The 21851-nt window shown below is 31.3% G+C and overlaps 1 protein-coding gene across 1 annotated transcript; it reads left to right on the top strand.

The window, feature by feature from the left end:
* Window positions 1-653: 653 nt before the first annotated feature.
* Window positions 654-2333, top strand: COL5 (CONSTANS-like 5). Its single transcript, XM_083075685.1, has 2 exons — window positions 654-1520; window positions 1621-2333. The coding sequence occupies exons 1-2, from the start codon at window positions 789-791 to the stop codon at window positions 1990-1992; spliced, it is 1104 nt and encodes a 367-aa protein (XP_082931811.1). The 5' UTR covers window positions 654-788; the 3' UTR covers window positions 1993-2333.
* Window positions 2334-21851: the final 19518 nt, after the last annotated feature.

Raw genomic sequence — 21851 nt, 5'->3', positions numbered from 1 at the left:
ATTCAAATACCAAGAATTTTAAATTCCTTGAATTTGTAAAATTTCTCATCCAAACACACTAAATGAAAAATACTGGCCATCACTTTAAAATTGTGTCATTCTCTCTGCTATATATCATTTTACCCCCATGTGGGCTTGCTGTTGCCTCTTCGTGCCAACTTTAGCATGTCGCCCCTTCCCAATCGTGTCTCCTGATATTTTGATTGATGAGTATGAGGCTCTGGTTAATACAAGGGGGGAAATTGTATTTATTAAGAAATTGTTATTTACCTTTTATATCAGTAAACCAAAAATATTGTTATGAAATTAAGAATACAGGTGAAATATAGTAGTAAAATAAAAGCAGAAAATATTTTATTTTTGTTGTTTGGAAAATATAATAAGAGTTGAAAAAGAAATGAATCCTGTGTAATAATAAAATAATGTTAATAAAGCATATAAAAGAAAGTGTGATTGCATCTATTGTCCGTGAAGGGCCCACGTCGGCACAGACACAACACGATGACAACTACTACTCCGCAATACATATCTATTCTAATAGAGTTGGTCTGAGCGAACCATTTATGTGGCCAAGAGAGAACCACGTGTCCCCAATTGATTCGTCATCACCTAGATTTCCTCAATACGACTAGTCACTAATATAGATAATAGAAAAACCGCACCCAAAGAAATCAACTCACGCACTCGCCCAACATTCAAGTTCGCGTATCCCTCCTTTCTATTCCACTCGCCACTCGCCACGACACTAGTAAGCCGCGTTTTTCAAAAGTGCTTTTGTAGCTTCAGAGATGGGAATTGAAAGAGGAGGCTTGAAGGGGTTGAGGAGCGGCTGGACCGTGCCGCCCAAGCCATGCGACTCCTGCAAGCTGGCTTCGGCGGCGCTTTTCTGCCGCCCCGATTCCGCCTTCCTCTGCATCGCCTGTGACACCAAGATTCACTGTGCCAACAAACTCGCGTCGCGCCACGAGCGCGTGTGGATGTGCGAGGTGTGCGAGCAAGCCCCCGCTGCTGTCACGTGTAAGGCAGACGCTGCCGCACTCTGTGTCACGTGCGATTCTGACATCCACTCCGCCAATCCCCTCTCCCGCCGCCACGACCGCCTTCCCGTTCAGCCCTTTTTCGACTCTGCTGAATCCATAGTCAAAGCTTCCGCCGCTGCCTCCTTCGGCTTCCTCGTCCCCACCGACGACGCCGCCGCCTTCGCCCCGGACGACGCCGACGCCGCGGCCTGGCTCATCCCCAATCCCAATTTCGGCTCCAAACTCATGGACACACCAGATATCAAGTCCAAGGAGATTTTCTTCTCTGAAATGGATCCCTTTCTCGATTTTGATTACTCAAACTCCTTCCAAAACAACAACAGCACCACAAACGACAGCGTGGTTCCAGTTCAAAGCAAGCCCTCTCTGCCTCCCCCGCTCATGAATAACCACCACCAATCAGAGAATTGCTTCGACATCGACTTTTGCCGCTCCAAGCTATCGTCCTTTAACTATCCATCACAGTCTCTTAGCCAAAGCGTAAGTATATAGTAGTACTTGTACCACCAGTAGCAATTAATTAGGCACTTAAATATTATTGTATTTGTGCTGATGGGTGTTAATTTAAATTTTGTGACAGGTTTCGTCGTCGTCGCTAGATGTTGGAGTGGTGCCGGATGGGAACACGGTGTCGGAGATATCGTACTCGTTTGGTCGGAACAGTTCGGATTCGAGTGGAATTGCTGTGTCAGGGGGAAGTGCGGCGACCCAGTTGTGTGGGATGGACCGTGAAGCGAGGGTGCTGCGATACAGAGAGAAGAGGAAGAACAGAAAGTTCGAGAAGACTATTCGATACGCTTCGAGAAAGGCTTATGCGGAAACCCGGCCCAGGATTAAAGGGCGGTTCGCCAAGCGAACCGAAATTGATTCCGACGTGGACCGTCTCTACAGCCCTGCAACGGCTGCTGCGCTCATGCTCGACACTCCATACGGCGTCGTGCCCTCGTTTTAGTTTAAAATAAAATAATAAAAAAAAGGAGGGAGGGAGGGTGCATGAATCTATGGAGTGGTGGGAAATGTTAGAATAATGATTAGTGATTCTGCGGGATTATTAGAAGAAGAATCGGTACGAACGTGATTCTTAGCTGGAGGCTGGAGGCTGGAGGCTGGAGCGCGATGGCTGAAGATTTGTCTGGATCAGCCAGAAAAGCCCGATTACTTTTTTAAAACAACTTTAAAGGGCTTCTTTCTTCTTTATATTCACCTCGTGTAGAATTAGAATCTGTACTGTAAACTCTTTTCACTGCCTTGCCCGCTGTCTCTTTTTAGTATGAAAGTGTCTTTTTTATATCAGCCGGATCACGGATCTCTTTCCCCGTTCTTATTGGGTGGCAGTGCCAGTGTGCCACTCTCCAACTATATATATCACTTTTTTATTACATGATCATCAAACCCTTTGCTTTTATCAACGGATCATATGCACCCCAACGTCACACCAAGTTTCGGATTTTGATTCCCTAATATTCCTTTTCACAATACTTGTGCTTTCATCTTTTATCTAAATCTTTCTAATATTGTTCGCTTTATTAATTATCTTTTTTATTCATAGGTTCTAAGAGAAAATCATAATTTCAAAAACAATAATATCTATCTTTTCATTTTTCAAATAATAAATAAAGAAACAAGTTACAAAATTAATGCTATGTTATTTTAAAACAAAATGTAAAGCTTAAAGATTCAATGTAGTTTATAAGGCATTTTAAATTCAATTATTATTATTATTATATATCCAAAACAAAATTTATCACTTATTAACAAGAGACTAAAATAAATTATAGTAAATAGGTACATTTAGTTGGAATTTCTATGTTAAGATTAAATTTTAGTTTTTAATTAAGGAATATAAATTCAAATTAATTTACCAACAATTTTTAGTAATAAAAGAGGAATATACTTTAGAGAGAAGAAGAAAAAATTATGTGTTCATATGGGTAAATATAAGAATGAGCAGCACAATTACACAAACACTCTGTTAATGATGTGTTTGACGGAGTCTAATTAGTGTCAAACACCGACACTTATATAACAAACATTCAACATGTGTTTAATACTTCACTTTGGTGTTAAAGTAAGAAGAAAAAAAATTATAGCTTGAATACGTGGAGGATGTGACTTGAATATAGCTCCAAAGTTAAAGGCATACTTTGTAGGACGAAAAATTAAAGTCACATGATGGGTACAATTTTTTTGAAAATAGTAAAATATAATTTTTACAAAGGTTAAGAAAAGCTTCTCTTATATGTACAGTGCTGTAAACATCTTCACTTTCATGATTTCTCCTTGACCTCTGTTCGACTTTGTTTTAGTCATATTTTTCTCCTGTCTTTCTTCCTCTATTTCTATCCTCATAGTTATCTCACTATTTTTGTTAAACCTGGTTTTTCTAGCTTGTTCACGACTTCCATTTTCATCTTCATTTCCTTTCTGATTGACATCTATAATTAATACCTTGTTTCTGACTTTCATCTTCATCTTCATTCTTTGATCTCATGTTCCGCTTTCATCTTTATATTCATTTCTATTTCAGTGTAGAAACAATGTAAAATTGTATTTCACTGTAATAATAGTGACAAAATTAACAATAGGTTATTTTAAAATAAAATGTAATAAATAAATTCAAATAATAGCTTATCACTCTAGCCACTAAATTATAAATTAACCTAGTGATGGAAAATTTGTGTAATTTATATGAGATTTTAAGTTTAAATTTTATTGTTGCTATTATGAAAAAAAAATATATCACTTATTAACAAAATCCTAAAATAATAGTTGTGGACTCAGAAAATAAAGGAGGATATACTTAAGAGGATAATAATTGTATTAATATATGTGGCTATAACTTGTGTAACACAAATATAAACATTGATGTTAAAAATGTGTTTGAGCGCCTTAGAGTGTGTGACAAGCTTCAAAGTTCAAACAGCGACGCTTGTACAACATGCGATGGATACTCCATTCATGTGTTTAAAATAAATAAAAGGTACAATCCTAACGCAGTGAAAACATGACTTGAAAATTTAGACAACACTTTTAATCAGTAGGATAAAAAAAGGAGCACAATTAGTATGTACAAAATTTCAATTAAAAATTATATAAAAAAACCTTTTAAAAATAGTAGATTAATATAATTTTTTGAAGGTTGAAAAAAACTTGCCACATATGCAAAATCGCAATCATCTTCACTTTCTTGATTTTCCCAACTTTTATTCGTCATTGTTTTGGTTTCTCCCTCTATTGGATACTTTTTTTATGGCTCACATCTTCATTTTTACACTTTAATTGCGTCTTCCATCTTCATCTTTATAGCCATTTGGATATAGTAATTACACCGGAAAGAAAATATCAGAATATATTTCAGCCATCTTGACCACCGATACAGCCGAATAACACCAATTCTTGATCGAGATAATAAACGTTTGTTATCGCGTTCCGCACACCTACGTTGGTCTCAGCATACCTGATAGTAGGAATCTTCATACAACTATTTTGAATTAAATTATTTAAAAATTAAATTAAATTAAATTATTTTGAATTAAATTATTAAATTCTCTCTTGTTTAATTTAGTTAGCCGAGATAATTTTAAGTTAATTATCATACACAATCACTAAATAAGGATATGAATTAAAAAAATTAAGACCAAGCCTTTAATTTCTAAAATGACAATGGATTTGTAGTAAATAAATTTTTATTTTTAAAAAAAATAATTTTTAGATCTTATAATTTTACTTACTTTACCTTTTAATTTTTATAATTTAAAATAAATATTTTTAGTTTTTATATTTATATTTTTCTTAAGTATTTTGTTCTTGCTGTTAATTTATTTCTAATACCATTATGTGTGAGTAACATTATCTTAATTATTATATCAACATGAAGATGATATATTTAATTTTATGTACAATAACGTGTGAATTAATGGTTTAAAAGAAGCGAAATGAAGAGTCTTTAATGATAAAATTTTAGAAGTTGCAAGGAGTTTTAATATATTTTTTTATGTAAACTCACAAAAGATTTAAAAGAAAATAATTTAATTATAAAATAAATAATCAAAATTATATTTATAAAATAAAAAATAAGATAAAATTATAGAAATTAAAATTATAAGATTTCAATAATATTATAAAATATTAAAAAATAATAAATAGTAAAAATAAAAAATTATTAAAATTACAATATAGAAATTTAAAAATTTAAGATAAAAAAACAAAAAATATACTTAAAAAATTATTAAAATTAAAATATAAAAATTCAAAAATTTTAAGTGAAAAGATAAAAATATATTTAAAAAATTAATAAAATTAAACTATTTAAATATATAATAATATTATTACAAATAAATTAAAATATATAAAATAAAAATAAAATAACTAAATAATTTAAAAATTGAAAGAATAAAATATTATAAATATTATTTAAATAAATTATTAAAAATATAAAATATAAAAAATTATATCTATACCTCTCAAATAAGATATCATAAAATTTCTTTAAAATTTTTTCTCTATCTCGATCGGTTCGTCAAAGACGTGTTCGTAAAACAAGCGAAAAAGAAAATCTTATTGTCGTCTTTTTTACTGTGGGACACGGTAATTAGACAAAAATATTATTTTACTGTTTCGAACTTAATATGAATTGAGTTTATTTTATTATTGATGGCCAGACGGTAATGATGTAACTGAAATTTACGGTTTAGCTAGAGGTAAAACTTGATATTTGTTGACTAAAGAAATTGTTGATTTCTGTTGTATACTGTTCCGATATTGGAAATCACCGCTGAAGAATCCTTAGCGATACCGAGTTAAAAGAACTTGATAGCAATCTTGACCTAGAATATTTGATAAGAGTAATCCCTTTTCTCTTAGACCTAATCATTGCTATATATAATGGTGTAGTGTTACAGATATGAATCGCACACTCCTCTTTATGATCTCATAAATCACGCCTCATTATGGACTCGTAACTCCCGGTATTTATTATTGATCCCACGGATTGTGGGATTTTATTGATTGTCTGAGTGAGCCAATAAATCTTCTCATATTTGGGTCCCTATTATGGACTCGTCATTTTGCCGATGTGCCTCGAGTTGGTCAATGGGAGACCACCACGGTACATAGCCCTCCATGCTCGAGCACTAAGGTGCGAAGAGCATATTAGATCAATATTTTGCTGACCTACTTCGGTCTGCTCATGGAAGACCACCACGGTACATATATGGATGGAAATTGTAGTAAATTTGGTGATGGTGGCGATGGGCGTGAAATGGCTGAAAACGCCAGCGAACTGTTGATCCAGGATCTTGTTTCTATGGTACTCCCCCTGGTTCCAATTGTATTACAATCCATCTCCTTATGGATATGTTAGCCAACCTCCTCCGCCTCCTCCTTTTTCTATTGTTCCACTCCGTGGCCTTCCCTTTGATTGTAATCAAACTGATGTGGCTGAGTTCTTCCATGGTCTAGACATAGTTGATGTCCTCTTTGTTCATAATAAAGGTGCCAAGTTCACTAGGGAAAGCTTCTGTTTTCTGGGGTATCCTCTTTCTCGTTAAGTGTCATGTCATTCTTCACAAATCTTTATTTCATTTTAAACTATTAACTCACACCTTAATATCCACAAAATTAAATATATCATTCATATAAATTTAATAAATTCATATCATTCACATTTAATGATATTAGAAACAAACTAATGAAAAAAATTAAAAAGAATTAAAAAAATATAAGTATAGAAATTTAAAAAGTCAATTTTAAACTACATGAATTAAAATATAAATTAAATAAAATTATAAGAACTAAAAAAATATTTTTTTATTATTTTGAAAAAAAAGAATAATAAAAGTATTTATTAATTTTTCATTACACATTAAAGATGTTTGTCGATAATTGTTTATTTAACTAGTTCACATCTCACACATTATACAAGTAATTTGAATTCAAGTAATATTTAAAATAATTAAACAAGTTAAATATATTTAACATTTGTGTGTAATTATTTGTGTATAATTTTAGAAATATGTTAAAAATTAAATTTATAAAACAAAAAAAAATAAAGGGCAAAGTGAAATTTAGCCTAAATTAAAAAATATGTATTGTGTAACTATTTGATTAGTCACTATATTTACTATATATTTAGTCTTAACACAATTGAAAGAATAGACAATCATTAACTAACCTAGATTTATCATGCAACAGTCACCTGATCATTCATGCATGATATGTATGTATGTATGTATATGCTTAAACAGGGTTACATATATACAAATACATCAATTACATTATTGTGTGCAAAAATAAACTTAGTTATTGGTCAAACATCTAAACCAAAAACAATCTATATAAGAGTAACATTTCTAAAATCGGGTCATCACCAACATGAACCCCACCAGACTACACAAGCCCACATGATAATCTTGTCATACTTTCATACCAAGTATGATCATTGTAGTACCAACTATAAGAAAAACAAGTCAGTGTAAGCTTATGAAAAGGAAACAACATATACAACAAAATGAAACAACTTAAACAACAATAGTCCTTTACACAACACAACTTCAACTCATTACCAATTACAACATATCTTAACAACTTTAGCATAACAACATTATCAACATAAACAACAATAAACAACTAATGTGTCATTACACAAATAAACTATGGATCTCTTACAATAAAGGTGAGCAATTTAAGTGATTAGACCCTACCAAATCATAACATTTGATCTATAACAACCAATTCAGATATAGACAACTTCAAGCCTTTTAGAGAACTTGTTTAACAACTTATTTTGATTTCTCAGTTTTCGTCACTTAAACTAGCTAGGAAGCCTAATACTCTGTCAGGGTAAAATAGTTTGGGCATGAACCTACTATGACATTAGCTTATACTACTAAGGCACCTATGAGATTAGTTTATCAACTACCTTCGAATACTACACCCTTCCAATACTCAATTAGAGACTAAGTCCTTAACCTTGTACTTTACCCAATTGGTCGCTTTATATACATATGTCTTGACCGTGCTCATATATGTGTGTGTCTTGACCGTGCTCACATATGTGTGTGGATAGAGAGTTAATTTTATTATTATAAAAGTCAAATTTTTAATAAAATAATAATTTTAAATTGATTGATGCGTAAAAAAACTTTTATACTATTAATATATATTTTAATTAAACTCACATATACATGGTCATAAAAAAAAATTCTCAGAAGGTCTTGTAACTATCGGCATTTAGTTAAGTGTTAATAAATTATATTATTATTAATGAAGTCGGCCGGTTCATTTAGCCCCATCTGCAATGACTTGCATTTAAATAGATTGGATTAATTAGACTAATTCATTAAACTAAAAAGTATAGTTTGTGTTTCACCCACTTAGTTTGCGGATTAGTGGGTCGGTTGGTGGCCTGAAATTCTGAATAGTATTTTTGTTTTGAAATTTCAAAACAAAATCAAAATAATTAAAAAAAACCTGAAAAATCATAAAATGTGATAAAAAAAACTAAAAGATGTCTAAGCTAAATATATATATTTTTATAAAATGATACTAAACAATAAATCATATTTAAAAACAATAAAAAGTAAAACATTAAACAATGAAATAACAATCCATATATTTTTTTAAAATGACTTGTAACCGTAAGCTTTAATCCATTTAATTCACGAATTAAATAAAAAAAATTATGTTTTACTAGGGTCTTTTGAGTATGTCAAACTCTATTGAGATTTTTATTTTTAACATTAGCCAAAATCACTACTAGAAAAATTAAAATTAGAGAGGGAAAAAATCCGTCACTAAACTTCATAAAATCCGTCACAAATAAGTTAGTGACGAAATTTGTGACGGAAATGATTCCGTCACAAAATTTGGCGTCACAAAATATTTAGTGACGGATTATTTGCTCCGTCACAATTAGTGACGGAATTAAGGCATCACAAACAATATAATTTCCGTCACAAATTTGTAACAATAAATGTTTAGAAATTAATAAAAATTCGTCACAATTTGTGAGGGATTAAATCCCTCGCAATTTGTGAGGGATTAAATCCCTCGCAATTTGAGAGGGATTGAGAGGTATGTGAAATCCCTCGCTATTTGAGAGGGATTAAATCCCTCGCTATTTGAGAGGGATTAAATCCCTCGCTAACTGGGATGAATCCCTCGCTAACTGTTTGATTACTGAATTTGAGAAAACTATTGTTTTAAAACTCTGGTAATCGATTACCTATACATTTAATCGATTACCAGACAATGGAAATCATATATATGTTCGAAATTAACTTATTAAAAGGGTCTCTGGTAATCGATTACCCATTTCTTGTAATCGATTACCAGAGCTATTATTGAAACAATTTCAATCAAAAAAAATATCAAGTCTTTTTTATGAAAATGCATGATATCATTTAAAATGAAGATAAAAGAACAATACAGACATCAAGAGGAGTTCCCAAGATTAATGATGTGCTTAATCGGCAAGACAACACATGAAAAATAATGAATGATCTCTATTAGGGTAACTATGACAATAAAGTTTCATTGGAGTATATCCATAGCCATGATACTTTTCATCATTTAGAGATCAAAATCCACAAGGCACACATTTAGGCAAAGAAACCCCTTCAAACAATACACATGAAGCAACCTAATTTTACTAAGCTAGATTGCTTATATAGTGATGACCTTATACCTATCTACGAAACATACAATTAATAGAGGCAACATGTTGAAAATTCCAAATCAAATCATACAAAAATTCAAATACAGGGGAAAAAATTCTTAAAATTGATTATCCTTTTTCCCGGCCTAACAAGCCTCAAGGCCACCTCAGCAGCAGTATTTGCAGTAGCAATAACATCAGCTGCCCTTCTTGTGACAGGACCTTCCTGAAGAACATGAGTGTGAGCCACAGCCGCGATGAAACCATCTATATGACAAGCCAAATCACTACAAACAACCAAAGAAACTACCATCAACTTCCCAGTAATAGCGAAAAACACAAATTTCATTCCCCTATCACTCATAACAAAATTCCTACTGAGAAAAAAAAAACCATGCTCAAAAATCTTACATTTTCAATATATCACCTTCTTCCAACACTGTCTCGTCACTGGCTAGTGGAAACTAAAGGAAAACCAGCATCATCAAAGCAAATATATGAACTGACAAATTAAAAAATATATATAAGAAAAAATCATGTGGGCATAAGTCTTAATACAAGTGTTGGGAACTTCCCTGCAAAGTGGTGCAAAATATCAAAATAAGGTTCAGCTAAAGCAATATTGAAATCAGAAACCCAAAATATAACAATTCTAAAAAGCAGGGAATCAAATTAAAAGCAAGGGATAGTAGAGCCAATTCAAAAGGATAACCAAAGCCACTTAAAAAATTATGTAGTTAGTGTTTAAAAACATCCAAGTAAATACAATATAGCGCAATGTGACCAGAAATTAACAAGAACACAACAATGTATTATGTGAACTGATCAGAACAAGCAAATCACCAAGTACACTCTAGAACATCCAAGAGGATCAAAATCGTAAACCCAAAACAATAAAACATGCCTGCCTTGTTGAGACCAGGTCCCAAAAAAGTTACAAACATGCACATACAATTAAGCCTTACAGTAAAATAGTCATTAAAACTATCAACACACCAAAAAAATTAACATGCCTTGAACATGCCTGCATCAATTGATTATCAAATTTACATATGCCAATATATCTTATTTAAAAAGACCCGAATGTGAGTTGATGACAATAATCCCCTCAATGATTTTCAAAAATGACACTCCACCACAACCAAGCTACTCTAAAATTATACTTCCACAGAATCTAAGAAAACAATCAGGCAACTAAAGATTTAACTATTGTTTAATCAAGTTATTGTACCATATATTTTTTATTTTATAAAATGTGATATTTTGAAAATGAAAACAAAGAAAACTCACATCTCTACAAGTAAAAGGTTGTTTAACACCGGTAACCATTAGTACAATCAGAACACAAAGGCCAAGACAGTAGTTCCTATTAGTTGCCATATTTTCCTTTCTCTATATCAAAGCAACTGAAAGCTAATACCTTGAATACTAGCATATTATTCATTTGTTTTCAGGATGAAATTTGCTTTTAACAGAGTGCAAGGATAACTAATGATTTTGAAGGGAAAGAAAGTTCAAAATGGCTGTCACTGATGCATTTAGGTTTAGAAAAATGATTGGTTTCCTTCACATACATGTTAACAAGCAATTCAGCAATAAGTGAAATATCATTTTCAGGCTATTTCAACTTTCTTCTATTTATTTCCACTAAATAAAATTTAAATCTTGCAAACATTTTAGCATGCCTGGTATGAAAAAGATGACAACAACAAAAAGAAAGAAACAATCAAACAAATTCCCCCCTTACTAAGAGAGAATAAGAGTCACACAGTAAGAGTAGACTAGATTATGCAAAAGAGCTATATATAATAAGGCAAGACAATTAAACCATTAAATAAATAAAACTTACCAAACCCGTATGACCCAAATGACCATATTTGTAACAAGAAATTTCTCATGGTGTTGCATCATCAAAATTGACACAGCATAAGTGGCCAAGCCTCTTGCAGACATAACATTGAATCTCCTAATTAAACAGAAAAGGTAAATAGTCAGTGACTTAGCAATTGAAGGTTTTTAGTAAAATTGGCTCATAAACTAACTGAAAATTTATAAGTTATAAATTGGAAACTGAAAACTTATTAGTTAAGAACTGAAAAATTAGAAGTTTGTGAACTAGCTAATTGAATTGGAAGTTTTTTGTAGGCTAATTGATAATTATAAAATGTCAAGAAATAATTCTTATAACGAGGATGAGAAAATGACAGGAAAGATAAAGTAGTTTTTAAATTAAAAAGAATAAAAATTAATTTCAAAAAAATAATAAGGATAACAAAGTAAAAAGAATAAATAAAAAAGACTTACAAACTGAGTTATTTCAATTAATTTATAAAAATAAATTATAAACACCCATACTAAACAAGCTTATTTAATCGGATTAGCTTGTAAACTAGTTAAAATAACTTAATAAGCTACTTAAATGTCTTCTCTCAAACACAATCTAGATCAACAGATTTAAAAAAAAAATCACTCTTAAGTATACCATATAACAACTCTCTGGTAGTATTGATTATTATTCTCAAATAACAACCGAGTGATTTGAAAAGATTAGAGTTAGTTCTTAAAATATTTTAATATTGATCATTCAATTAAATAAATTAAATTCACATAATCAAGTCAAGAGATCAAAGTAATTGTTAAATATGTTTTTATCTTCATTGTGAAATTTAAAATATAAAAAAAAAGAAATTAATATATATATATATATATAAATAAATTTTTTTTATAATATATCATAAACAATATAAATTGTTAAGATAATTCTATAAGATATAGTTTAGATATACTAGTTTATACTCTCTTAATTTATTGTTTAGTTTCCTAAATCAGTTTTATCTAAATTCCTAAACTTTAGGGACTAAAATTATCCAATTAAAATCTTAGGGATCAAAATTGCACAATTACAATACTTGAGGAATCAAAAATGTAATTAAGCCAATTATTTATATTTGTGGACATTATCTTTTTATAGTTATTTTAATGACTTTTATAGAATGTTTTAAAGGTTTTTAAAAATTATTACTATTTTAATAATCAAAAATGTATAATTTTAATATCTCTATGGTTCCTATGAGAAACCTAAAAGTATATTTGGATGAGGAATTTTAATGGGGTAATTCATTTGTTTGAAGAATTTTAAATTTTTGAGGTGAAATACTTTGTTTGGATGGAGAATTTACAAAGAATTTGAATTTCAAGCATTTGTGAAATTCTTTGAAATAATAGAATTTCAAATTCTCCCAAAAATGTAAGAATTTGAAATTCCTCATATTTTTTTCCCCTTATTTCACTTATATTTTTTATCTTATATCTTCATATTTTTAATTATTGAATATTTAAAAATACTTTAAAAATTATTAAATATTATCTAAATTAATTTTTAAAATTATTAAATATTTAAAAATTGGTTAACATTTTTTTTTATAAAATTTTATTTAAAAATCTCAACATATAAATATATTTTTAAAAGCAATTTTATCATGATAGAATCAAATTATCATATCCATATTAACAATTTAAAATTTAAAAAAAATTGAATTGACTTATCCAAACAAAATATTTTAACAATGATAGAAATTGAAATCAAAGTAATTCAAATACCAAGAATTTCAAATTCCTTGAATTTGTAAAATTACTCATCCAAACACACCATAAGGGAATGCAATTGTAAGAGACAATTATATGAGTAAGATGTTTATTGTATGGATTAAAGTACTCTGTAGGTTCTTAAGAGAATCCTGAGAGAAACAAATAAACTATGCAAGTTTATATTTTACTTTTTGATTGTTCTCTTGTATTCCTTGTTGCGTGAGATGTATGAATATCTATTTAATTCCACAAATACATGAGTTTTGATTTGAATTAAAGATGTTTGGTATTTTAAATATGAAAAAGATTATGTTATTCAATTTTTGTTATTTGTGTTATGGTATGTGGGGTAGAGAGTGTCACACAAATGATATATATTTATTATTAATAAATACATAATATATATATATATATATATTATATTTTTATAATATTATTCATAAATTAATATCAATAATATTATTAGTATATTTATACATAAACTAATAATTTCATAAATATAACTTATTATATATTAATATACTTTTACAAAAATATAAATATACATATCTTATCTACTATATTTATATTTTTGTAAAAGTATATTAATATATACTAAGTTATATTTATCAAATTATCAATTTATCTATAAATATACTAAAAATATTATTGATATTAATTTATTAGCAATATTAAATTATTAATAATATAAATATTTTATTTATTTAGTAATAATAAATATATATCATTTGTTACATTAATAAAAATTATAGTATATGTTAACTTAAATAAGCAAATAATTGTATAATTTTAAATTATTATTATTATTATTATTATTATATATATATATATTAAATTTTAAAATTATTAAATTTTTAATGGGAGAGATTCAAATTGCACAATTATGATTTTTGAGGGACTATAATTGTTCAATTAAAAATTAAACGACTAAAATTGTACAATTACAATCCTCTAGGGACTAAAATTATCCAATTAAAATCTTAGGGATCAAAATTGCACAATTACAATACTTGAGGGATCAAAAATGTAATTAAGCCAAAATTAAATTAATATTTTTTTTTAATTTCACAAGTTTTTTTTTAAATATTTTTAATGAATGTCTTAGTTTCTTATGTTCAAAATTGACAAATTTTTATTTAATTAAATGAATTTCATAATTTTTTCAGTCCTTTAATGAAATAAAATATTTTTAATTTTATTATTTTTTTAAAAAAATTTAACATATTTTCTTTAATTATGCATAATTCTTAAATATAAAAGTTTCATAAATAAAATTTAATATTTTGAGAGGAAACAATTTATCACAAATTTTTCACAAAATATTTTAACCTATTTGTAACGGAATTTTGAGAGGGAAAAATCCGTCACTAAATTTTTTCATTTTAGTGACGAAATTTGTGACGGATTTTTTAGAGACGAAGTTCATTCCGTCACAAAATCCGTCACAAACATTTTATTTTTATTTAGCGATGAAATTAGTGACGGATTTTTAGAGACGAAAAATTTTTCGTCACAAAATCCGTCACAAATTTTTTTTTTTTTTTGATTCAGTGACGAAATTTGTGACGGATTTTTAGAGACGGAATATATTCCGTCACAAAATCCGTCACAAAAGTCAATAAATTCTAGTCCGTCACAAAACTTAAATTCCCTCACAAAATCCGTCACTATTAGCGATGCTATTTTTTCCGTCACAAAATTCGCCACAAATATTAATTTTTCTAGTAGTGAATGGTGAAGTATCAAAAAAGAAACCTAGAGATGTGAAAAGAAGATGACGAATAAGGTTATTAATTGAAGGGAAGATCCCGTATTAATGATATGAAGGAGGGGGATGAAATTTCAAAAAGAGGTTATTATAAATAAAAAGAGAAGTCGTATTTAGCATCTCTTTTGCATGTTAACGTGTTTGTTTCAAGGGTATGAACAGGAGGATGGCATGTATGAGGAAGAGGGTCTTCTGAATAATAGGCGGTATAAGAAATTGGAGGAGAATTTGCCTTTTATTCCATGTCATGTGGTTCCTATCCCGAATAATGAATTTGAACAATAGTGTGCATCATGGAAAGGATCTCTTACTGTGTATGTTATGGGGAAAAGAGTTGGTTTCAAGGTAATGGAATCCAAACTTCAATGAAATTGGGCTAAGGTAGGGAAGGCTAAAATCATTAATATGTTGATGGTTTTTTCCTAGTCCAATTTACATCAAAAGATGACTATAAACATGTGTTATTCGACGAGTCCTAAATGGTTGCAGATCACTACATTATTATCCAACAATGATAACCAATATTCTTTAATAGCACAAAAATGATGAATAAGGTTACGGTACGGGTTTGCTTCCCAAGACTTCCAATGGAACTATATCATGACACATTTCTAAAGTGGGTTGGATCTCTTTTGGAAAGAGTGCTTAAGATTGATAGATTGACTTGAAGTGATTCATAGGCTAAGTTTAGGGTTTATGATTTAGGATTTTCTAGAACTGAGTTTCAAGGACATGTTTATTGTGTTGAATATGAGAGGTTGTATTTAATTTATTTCTCGTATAAGATATATAGTCATAAGGTTGGACTATATCTACAGAACAAGCATCCTATTGACGAAGATATAACTTCAAGTGTTGATAATGACAATACTAGAATGCCACATGAAATTCTGACAAACAATGATTAGTATTTGAAAGTGTTCTTACTGGGAATCCGAGGTAGGGATGATCCACTGGGTAAGATCGGTGAGCCTCCTTCACGGGTACGTTGATGCTCCAAGATGGGGGTGGTACCTGCAAAAGAGACTCCGAAGCCAAAGTTAGTTTTTTGTGGGAGTATGAGTCTCGTATAAGTAATGCACGTACCTTTGTATGGATTAGGGTTTTGTTAGGCCTTGGGCCCGAGATCAGTTTATGACCTAATTGGATAGCGAGCCGGTGTCGCCTAGCGCGTGTCCGAGGTCACTCCGCGCTGTGATGCCGAGCTCGAGCTCGGCATAGCGGTACGAATTGTACACTAGCCCCCCGAGCTCTGAAGACCGGAGGTCGAGGAGTTAAGACCGAGCTCGACAATCAGTCGTGACATTTCGCGTACGCCTATTTGTCATGACGCCATGTGTCATAACCGTCACCTCGTTCCCATAACGCGTGGGCGGTGCGGTGACAAGATTGTATTTTTATTTGTTTGATGATGTGGCCTCTTTGGGCCGATGTGGTGTTCCGATGTCCATGTTTCATGGTCGGGCTGAGGAGCTTGGCAATAATGAGCTTACTGCTTGGTTAGGCTGGTAAACCTTTGATCGAGTCAGCAGATTGGTGAGGGACAAGTCGGCAACTCGGCTGGCCTGTACACTTGCCCCCCAAGCACCGAGTGATGTAAGAGCAAAGGGGCTTCTGAGGAGTTCCCAAAATTTGTTGTTTGAAGGTTCAAATTCGACCTTGTTAAGTAGATGTGATCTCAAGGTTCGGACTCGACCTTGACATATCAAGGTTCGAACTCGACTTTGGTTAAGAAAATGTGATCTCAAGGTTCGGACTCGACCTTGGCATATCAAGGTTCGAACTCGACTTTGGTTAAGAAAATGTGATCTCAAGGTTCGGACTAGACCTTGGCATATCAAGGTTCGAACTCGACCTTGGTTAAGAAAATGTGATCTCAAGGTTCGGACTCGACCTCGGCATATCAAGATTCGAACTCGACGTTGGTTAAGAAAATGTGATCTCAAGGTTCGGACTCGACCTTGGCATATCAAGGTTCGAACTCGACCTTGGTTAAGAAAATGTGATCTCAAGGTTCGGACTTGACCTCGGCATATCAAGGTTCGAACTCGACCTTGGTTAAGAAAATGTGATCTCAAGGTTCGGACTCGACCTTGGCATATCAAGGTTCGAACTTGACCTTGGCTAAGAAAATGTGATCTCAAGGTTCGGACTCGACCTTGGCATATCAAGGTTCGAACTCGACCTTGGTTAAGAAAATGTGATCCCAAGGTTCGGACTCGACCTCGGCATATCAAGGTTCGAACTCGACCTTGGTTAAGAAAATGTGATCTCAAGGTTCGGACTCGACCTTGACATATCAAGGTTCGAACTCGACCTTGGTTAAGAAAATGTGATCTCAAGGTTCGGACTCGACCTTGGCATATCAAGGTTCAAACTCAACCTTGGTTAAGAAAATGTGATCTCAAGGTTCGGACTCGACCTTAACATCAAGGTTCGAACTCGACCTTGGCAAGTCATCGTGGTTAATGTGCCAATACCGAAAATGTATGGGAATGGAGTTGCTTTGTTGATTTATTTCTGAGGTGTGCCTCGTTAAAACCTTCCTTGGCCAAAAACCCGTGGGAAAAAAGGCTGAGGAGGAAAAAAGAGTACATCACCTGAATTTACAAGTTAAGAGAAATAAAATTTGAGGTGGGTGGAATTCCAAGTTCCAAATTTTCCTTTGGAGGGGTCTGTTCTTGCTTCTCCCCGTAATCGCCAAACAAGGTCGCCAACTTTAAATGTTTGTGGCCTGACCTTGGTCTTGTTTTCCTTGTTGTTTTTCGCAAATTACCTTGCGGAACTCGGCATGCTCCTCCATCTGGATGTACCCAGCAGTGCGAGCTCGGAGCTCGTCCATGTCGGGAGGAGGTCGTCGGCAAAGGCTATCGACGAAAGGTCCTGGCTTCAGCCATGAGCATGGAGTGCAGTGCGACCTCGGGATTCAGATTTTGGATCTTTACCGAGATGGCGGCGAATCGTTCCATGAACGTCCGGAGTGGCTCGTCGTCACTCTGTCTGAGACTGGCCAGGGCAGCTGATGTTATGTGATGAGGTCAGCTCGTCGCATACTGTGTTGTGAACCGTCTGACCAGAGTGCCGAAGCTGTCAATTGACTCGACAGGTAGCTGGGTGTACCAATTGAGCGCGGCTCCTTTGAGCGACGTCGGAAAAACCCTACACAGGATAGCATCTTCATTAGTGTAAAGATTTACCTGTGTGGTATACAGATCGATGTGCTCGTCCGGATCCGTGGTGCCATTGTAACGGTCGATGTGGAGAGGCTTCCACCCGAAAGGGAGATGTGTTTCCATGATGTCGTCCACAAAAGGATGACGGCGGAAGGTCGCTTGATTTCCCGTGACGTGGGCAGGAGCGTTGCTTACGTCATGTGCCGACCTGTTGGTCAATATGTGAGACCGGTGCATGCAGGCCTGGGGGTTGGTGCCCTAGCCGCTGCTGGTGGTTGAGAAACCGAGTGCCCTTCCTCCTCATGCAGGTTGCTTTGTTGAGGGGGTTGATCAGAGGGACGCCGAGGGAGTTGAGCGCGAATACGCTCGTTCTCGGCGCGTAGCGCCGCTAGGTCAGCCTCATTAGCGGTACGCATCGCGGCTAGGTCATTTTTGTGCTTGGCACGCATACTTTTGTAGATCTGTGGCGTGTTGCTGCCGCATCTGCTTGACCTGCTCGATCAGTCGTCTCAATGCTGCTTCTTTATCCATGTTAGTGGTGTGATCTAGGTCGTCTGTTGCACGTCTGCTATGGCTTCTGGTGAAAATCATAAGCGTGGCCGATAAGAGCTGTCTTGATCGGCCTCACGGTGGGCGCCAAATGTTCTTACCGGGAATCCGAGGTAGGGATAATCCACTGAGTAAGATCGGTGAGCCTCCTTCACGGGTACATTGATGCTCCAAGATGGGGGTGGTACCTGCAAAAGAGACTTCGATGCCAAAGTTAGTTTTTTGTGGGAATATGAGTCTCGTATAAGTAATGCACGTACTTTTGTGTGGATTAGGGTTTTGTTGGGCCTTGGGCCCGAGATCAGTTTATGACCTAATTGGATAGCGAGCCGATGTCGCCTAGCGCGTGTCCGAAGTCACTCCGCGCTGTGATGCCGAGCTCGAGCTCGACATAGCGGTACGGATAGTACAAAAAGTATACAAAAACGTTAGTTTGTTGATGTTATAATTATCTCATCATTTGATGTACTAATAAAAAATAATATTATAAATCATGAAGATGTTCATCAAATGCAACATCAACATATTGCCATATGATTTGTGTTACATTTTTTGGGTAACCATTAGGACTACATTGTTGTTATAGTAGAGTGATTATATATAGTAATGTTACACTTATAGGAACTTGTACAATATTTTTTTTTTTAATTTTTATCCCTTTATTATTTCATTTATTATGGAAAAAAAGAAATTATGAATGATAGAAATACATAAATACAAAAGTAATGTTGTACAAGTTGTTAAATTTCTCTTATACATGTAACATCAATTGACTATATATATGTATGTGTCAATATGGTGTTTTACACTTTTTTTAGATGAAGTGAATTAACAACCTACACTTGGATGTATTTTTGAAAATAATTGTAGTTATAAACTTCTTAAAAAGAGGAAGTACATGTAAGTTAACAAATTCAACCAACATTTTCTAACTTATACTTAATTTTTAGTTAGAGAAAGTTAACAAGTTATACCTAAGTATATATTTTTTTAAAAAAATATTTATAATTTACTAATTTACTCCAACTAAAATAAATAAGGTGTAAGTTAGCAAATTCATATATATATATATATATATATATATATATATATATATATATATATATATGAACTAAAAATAATTATAGAAATGATAAATGAAAAAATTATATTTATCGACACAAAACATATATTTTTCTTAAAAAATAATGTATAAAATTAATTTAAAATTAATATAAAATAAAAGTTAAATAGCTAAAATATTACTTAAAATGTTATAATTGAATATGAACTTTTACGAATGTAATTTTAATTTTATAGTAGATTACAATAACCTCACTGAACTCAAATGCAAATACTATGAATTTTATTTTATTTTATTTGAATTAAAAATATATTTTGATATCTTTAAAGAATATTCTTCGATAATATTCTCCTTGGTCCTTTTAATAAGCCTTAATTAAATAATTTATTACGATTAAAGAAGTTAGTGAATATAATTGATAGTATTAAATTTGTCTTTAATATATTATATATATTACATTAAATTTTAATAATTCAATCATTCAATTAAAAGTTCTCAATATATAGATCAAGTTTGTAAATTTTTAAAAAACTTAAAAATTATTTAATACTTTATTTTGTTAATTCAAATTAACGTATAAAATACTTTTATAATTATTTATCAATTTAAATTAATGAAACACAATATCGAATATTTTTCAAATTTTTAAAAAAAATTGTAGACTTAATTTATACATTAAGAATATTTAATTCAACAGTTGAATTATTAAAATTTAATGTAAAATTTGAATTATTAAGTGAAGTAAGTCTAAATAAATTTATTTTTGGAATAAGTGGATCAATTTTTTTTTCTCTCTCTCACACACACACACACACATATACATATACTTTTGGTATATTTTTCCTTATATATTCACACACATATATATATATATACATATATTTTTGGTATATTTTTCCTTATATGTCTTTGTTATGGTTCTCTGTGTTGAAATTTTGTCTCAATAATATGCATGATAAAAATGTGTACATTTTTTTTTATCTTGTCATAAGTATCTCTCAACTTACTAGCTAAGAGACTAATCTTTCTTTCAACATGTGACTATTGTTAGCTCGATAAGTTTTCACATAAGACAAGGATTGAAAATGAATGTTTAATCACTACACAAACCTATTAAATTTAATAAAGTTTTTGTATTAAATATCAACATAATAATAAGATAACATTAACTCTAATTTAAATTGGAGAATAATACTAAAGTCACCTAAAAACATTTACAATGTTTATATTTTAAAGTTTAAGTAATTGTAACTTTTTTTTTTAGCATTAAAGACAATCTAGTTATCTCAATAAGGATGAAAATATATTTGAATTTAATTTTGAGTCTTTGACTTGACTTGTTTAAAATTTAATCTAGTATAAATAAAAAATATAAATATATAAATATCTTAAAACTTGTCTAAATTTTTACATTGAAATAAAAATGCAGTGAATTATAATGTGAGATTCAATAAAATAAAATAAAATTATAATATATATTATCTTTTAATTTTTTGAAAAAATTGTTTTAAAAATTACTTGGGAAGTATGTATATAAGATTATAAATCACATATAAAAATGGCCACAACATAAAAGAGCAATTTTTATCCCTATATTCCCTGAATTTTAAAATTAGCTACGTTAAAGGTTTTCTCCCCATGGATTAAAAAAGTAATAAATAACTCAATTAACATATTAATTTAACTATACCATCTTTATTGTTTTTTTTTTTATTTATTTTACGGAAATCTTTATTGGTTGTTAAAAACTTAATGCATATAGCTCAAAAACTACGATGTTAGTTAGTCTTTTTTTTCATTTTATTTGATTTTAAGATTTTAACTCGAAACTTAAGAAATGTAATTAATATGTATAGATTTATAAATAAATTATGTAATTTTAATATTTCTTTAAATATTTTAAATTTCTATATATCAACAATTAAACAATACATTAATAATAATTAAGTGTATAATAAAAAAATATATTTAATATTATATTAATATTGTAAAACAATAGTTAAATTAAAAAAAA

The sequence above is a fragment of the Cajanus cajan genome, chromosome 5, assembly GCF_000230855.2.
Source record: "Cajanus cajan strain Asha chromosome 5, NIPB_CcT2T_4, whole genome shotgun sequence".
Taxonomy (NCBI): domain Eukaryota; kingdom Viridiplantae; phylum Streptophyta; class Magnoliopsida; order Fabales; family Fabaceae; genus Cajanus; species Cajanus cajan.
This window is presented reverse-complemented; position numbering and strand designations above follow the sequence as displayed.

What these genes read in the sequence shown, in the direction of transcription:
- COL5 (XM_083075685.1), top strand. Translation starts at nt 789, where the DNA reads ATGGGAATTGAAAGAGGAGGCTTGAAGGGGTTGAGGAGCGGCTGGACC. An exon ending in CACAGTCTCTTAGCCAAAGC is followed by an intron (nt 1,521 to 1,620) that starts GTAAGTATATAG and finishes ATTTTGTGACAG; the next exon opens with GTTTCGTCGTCGTCGCTAGA.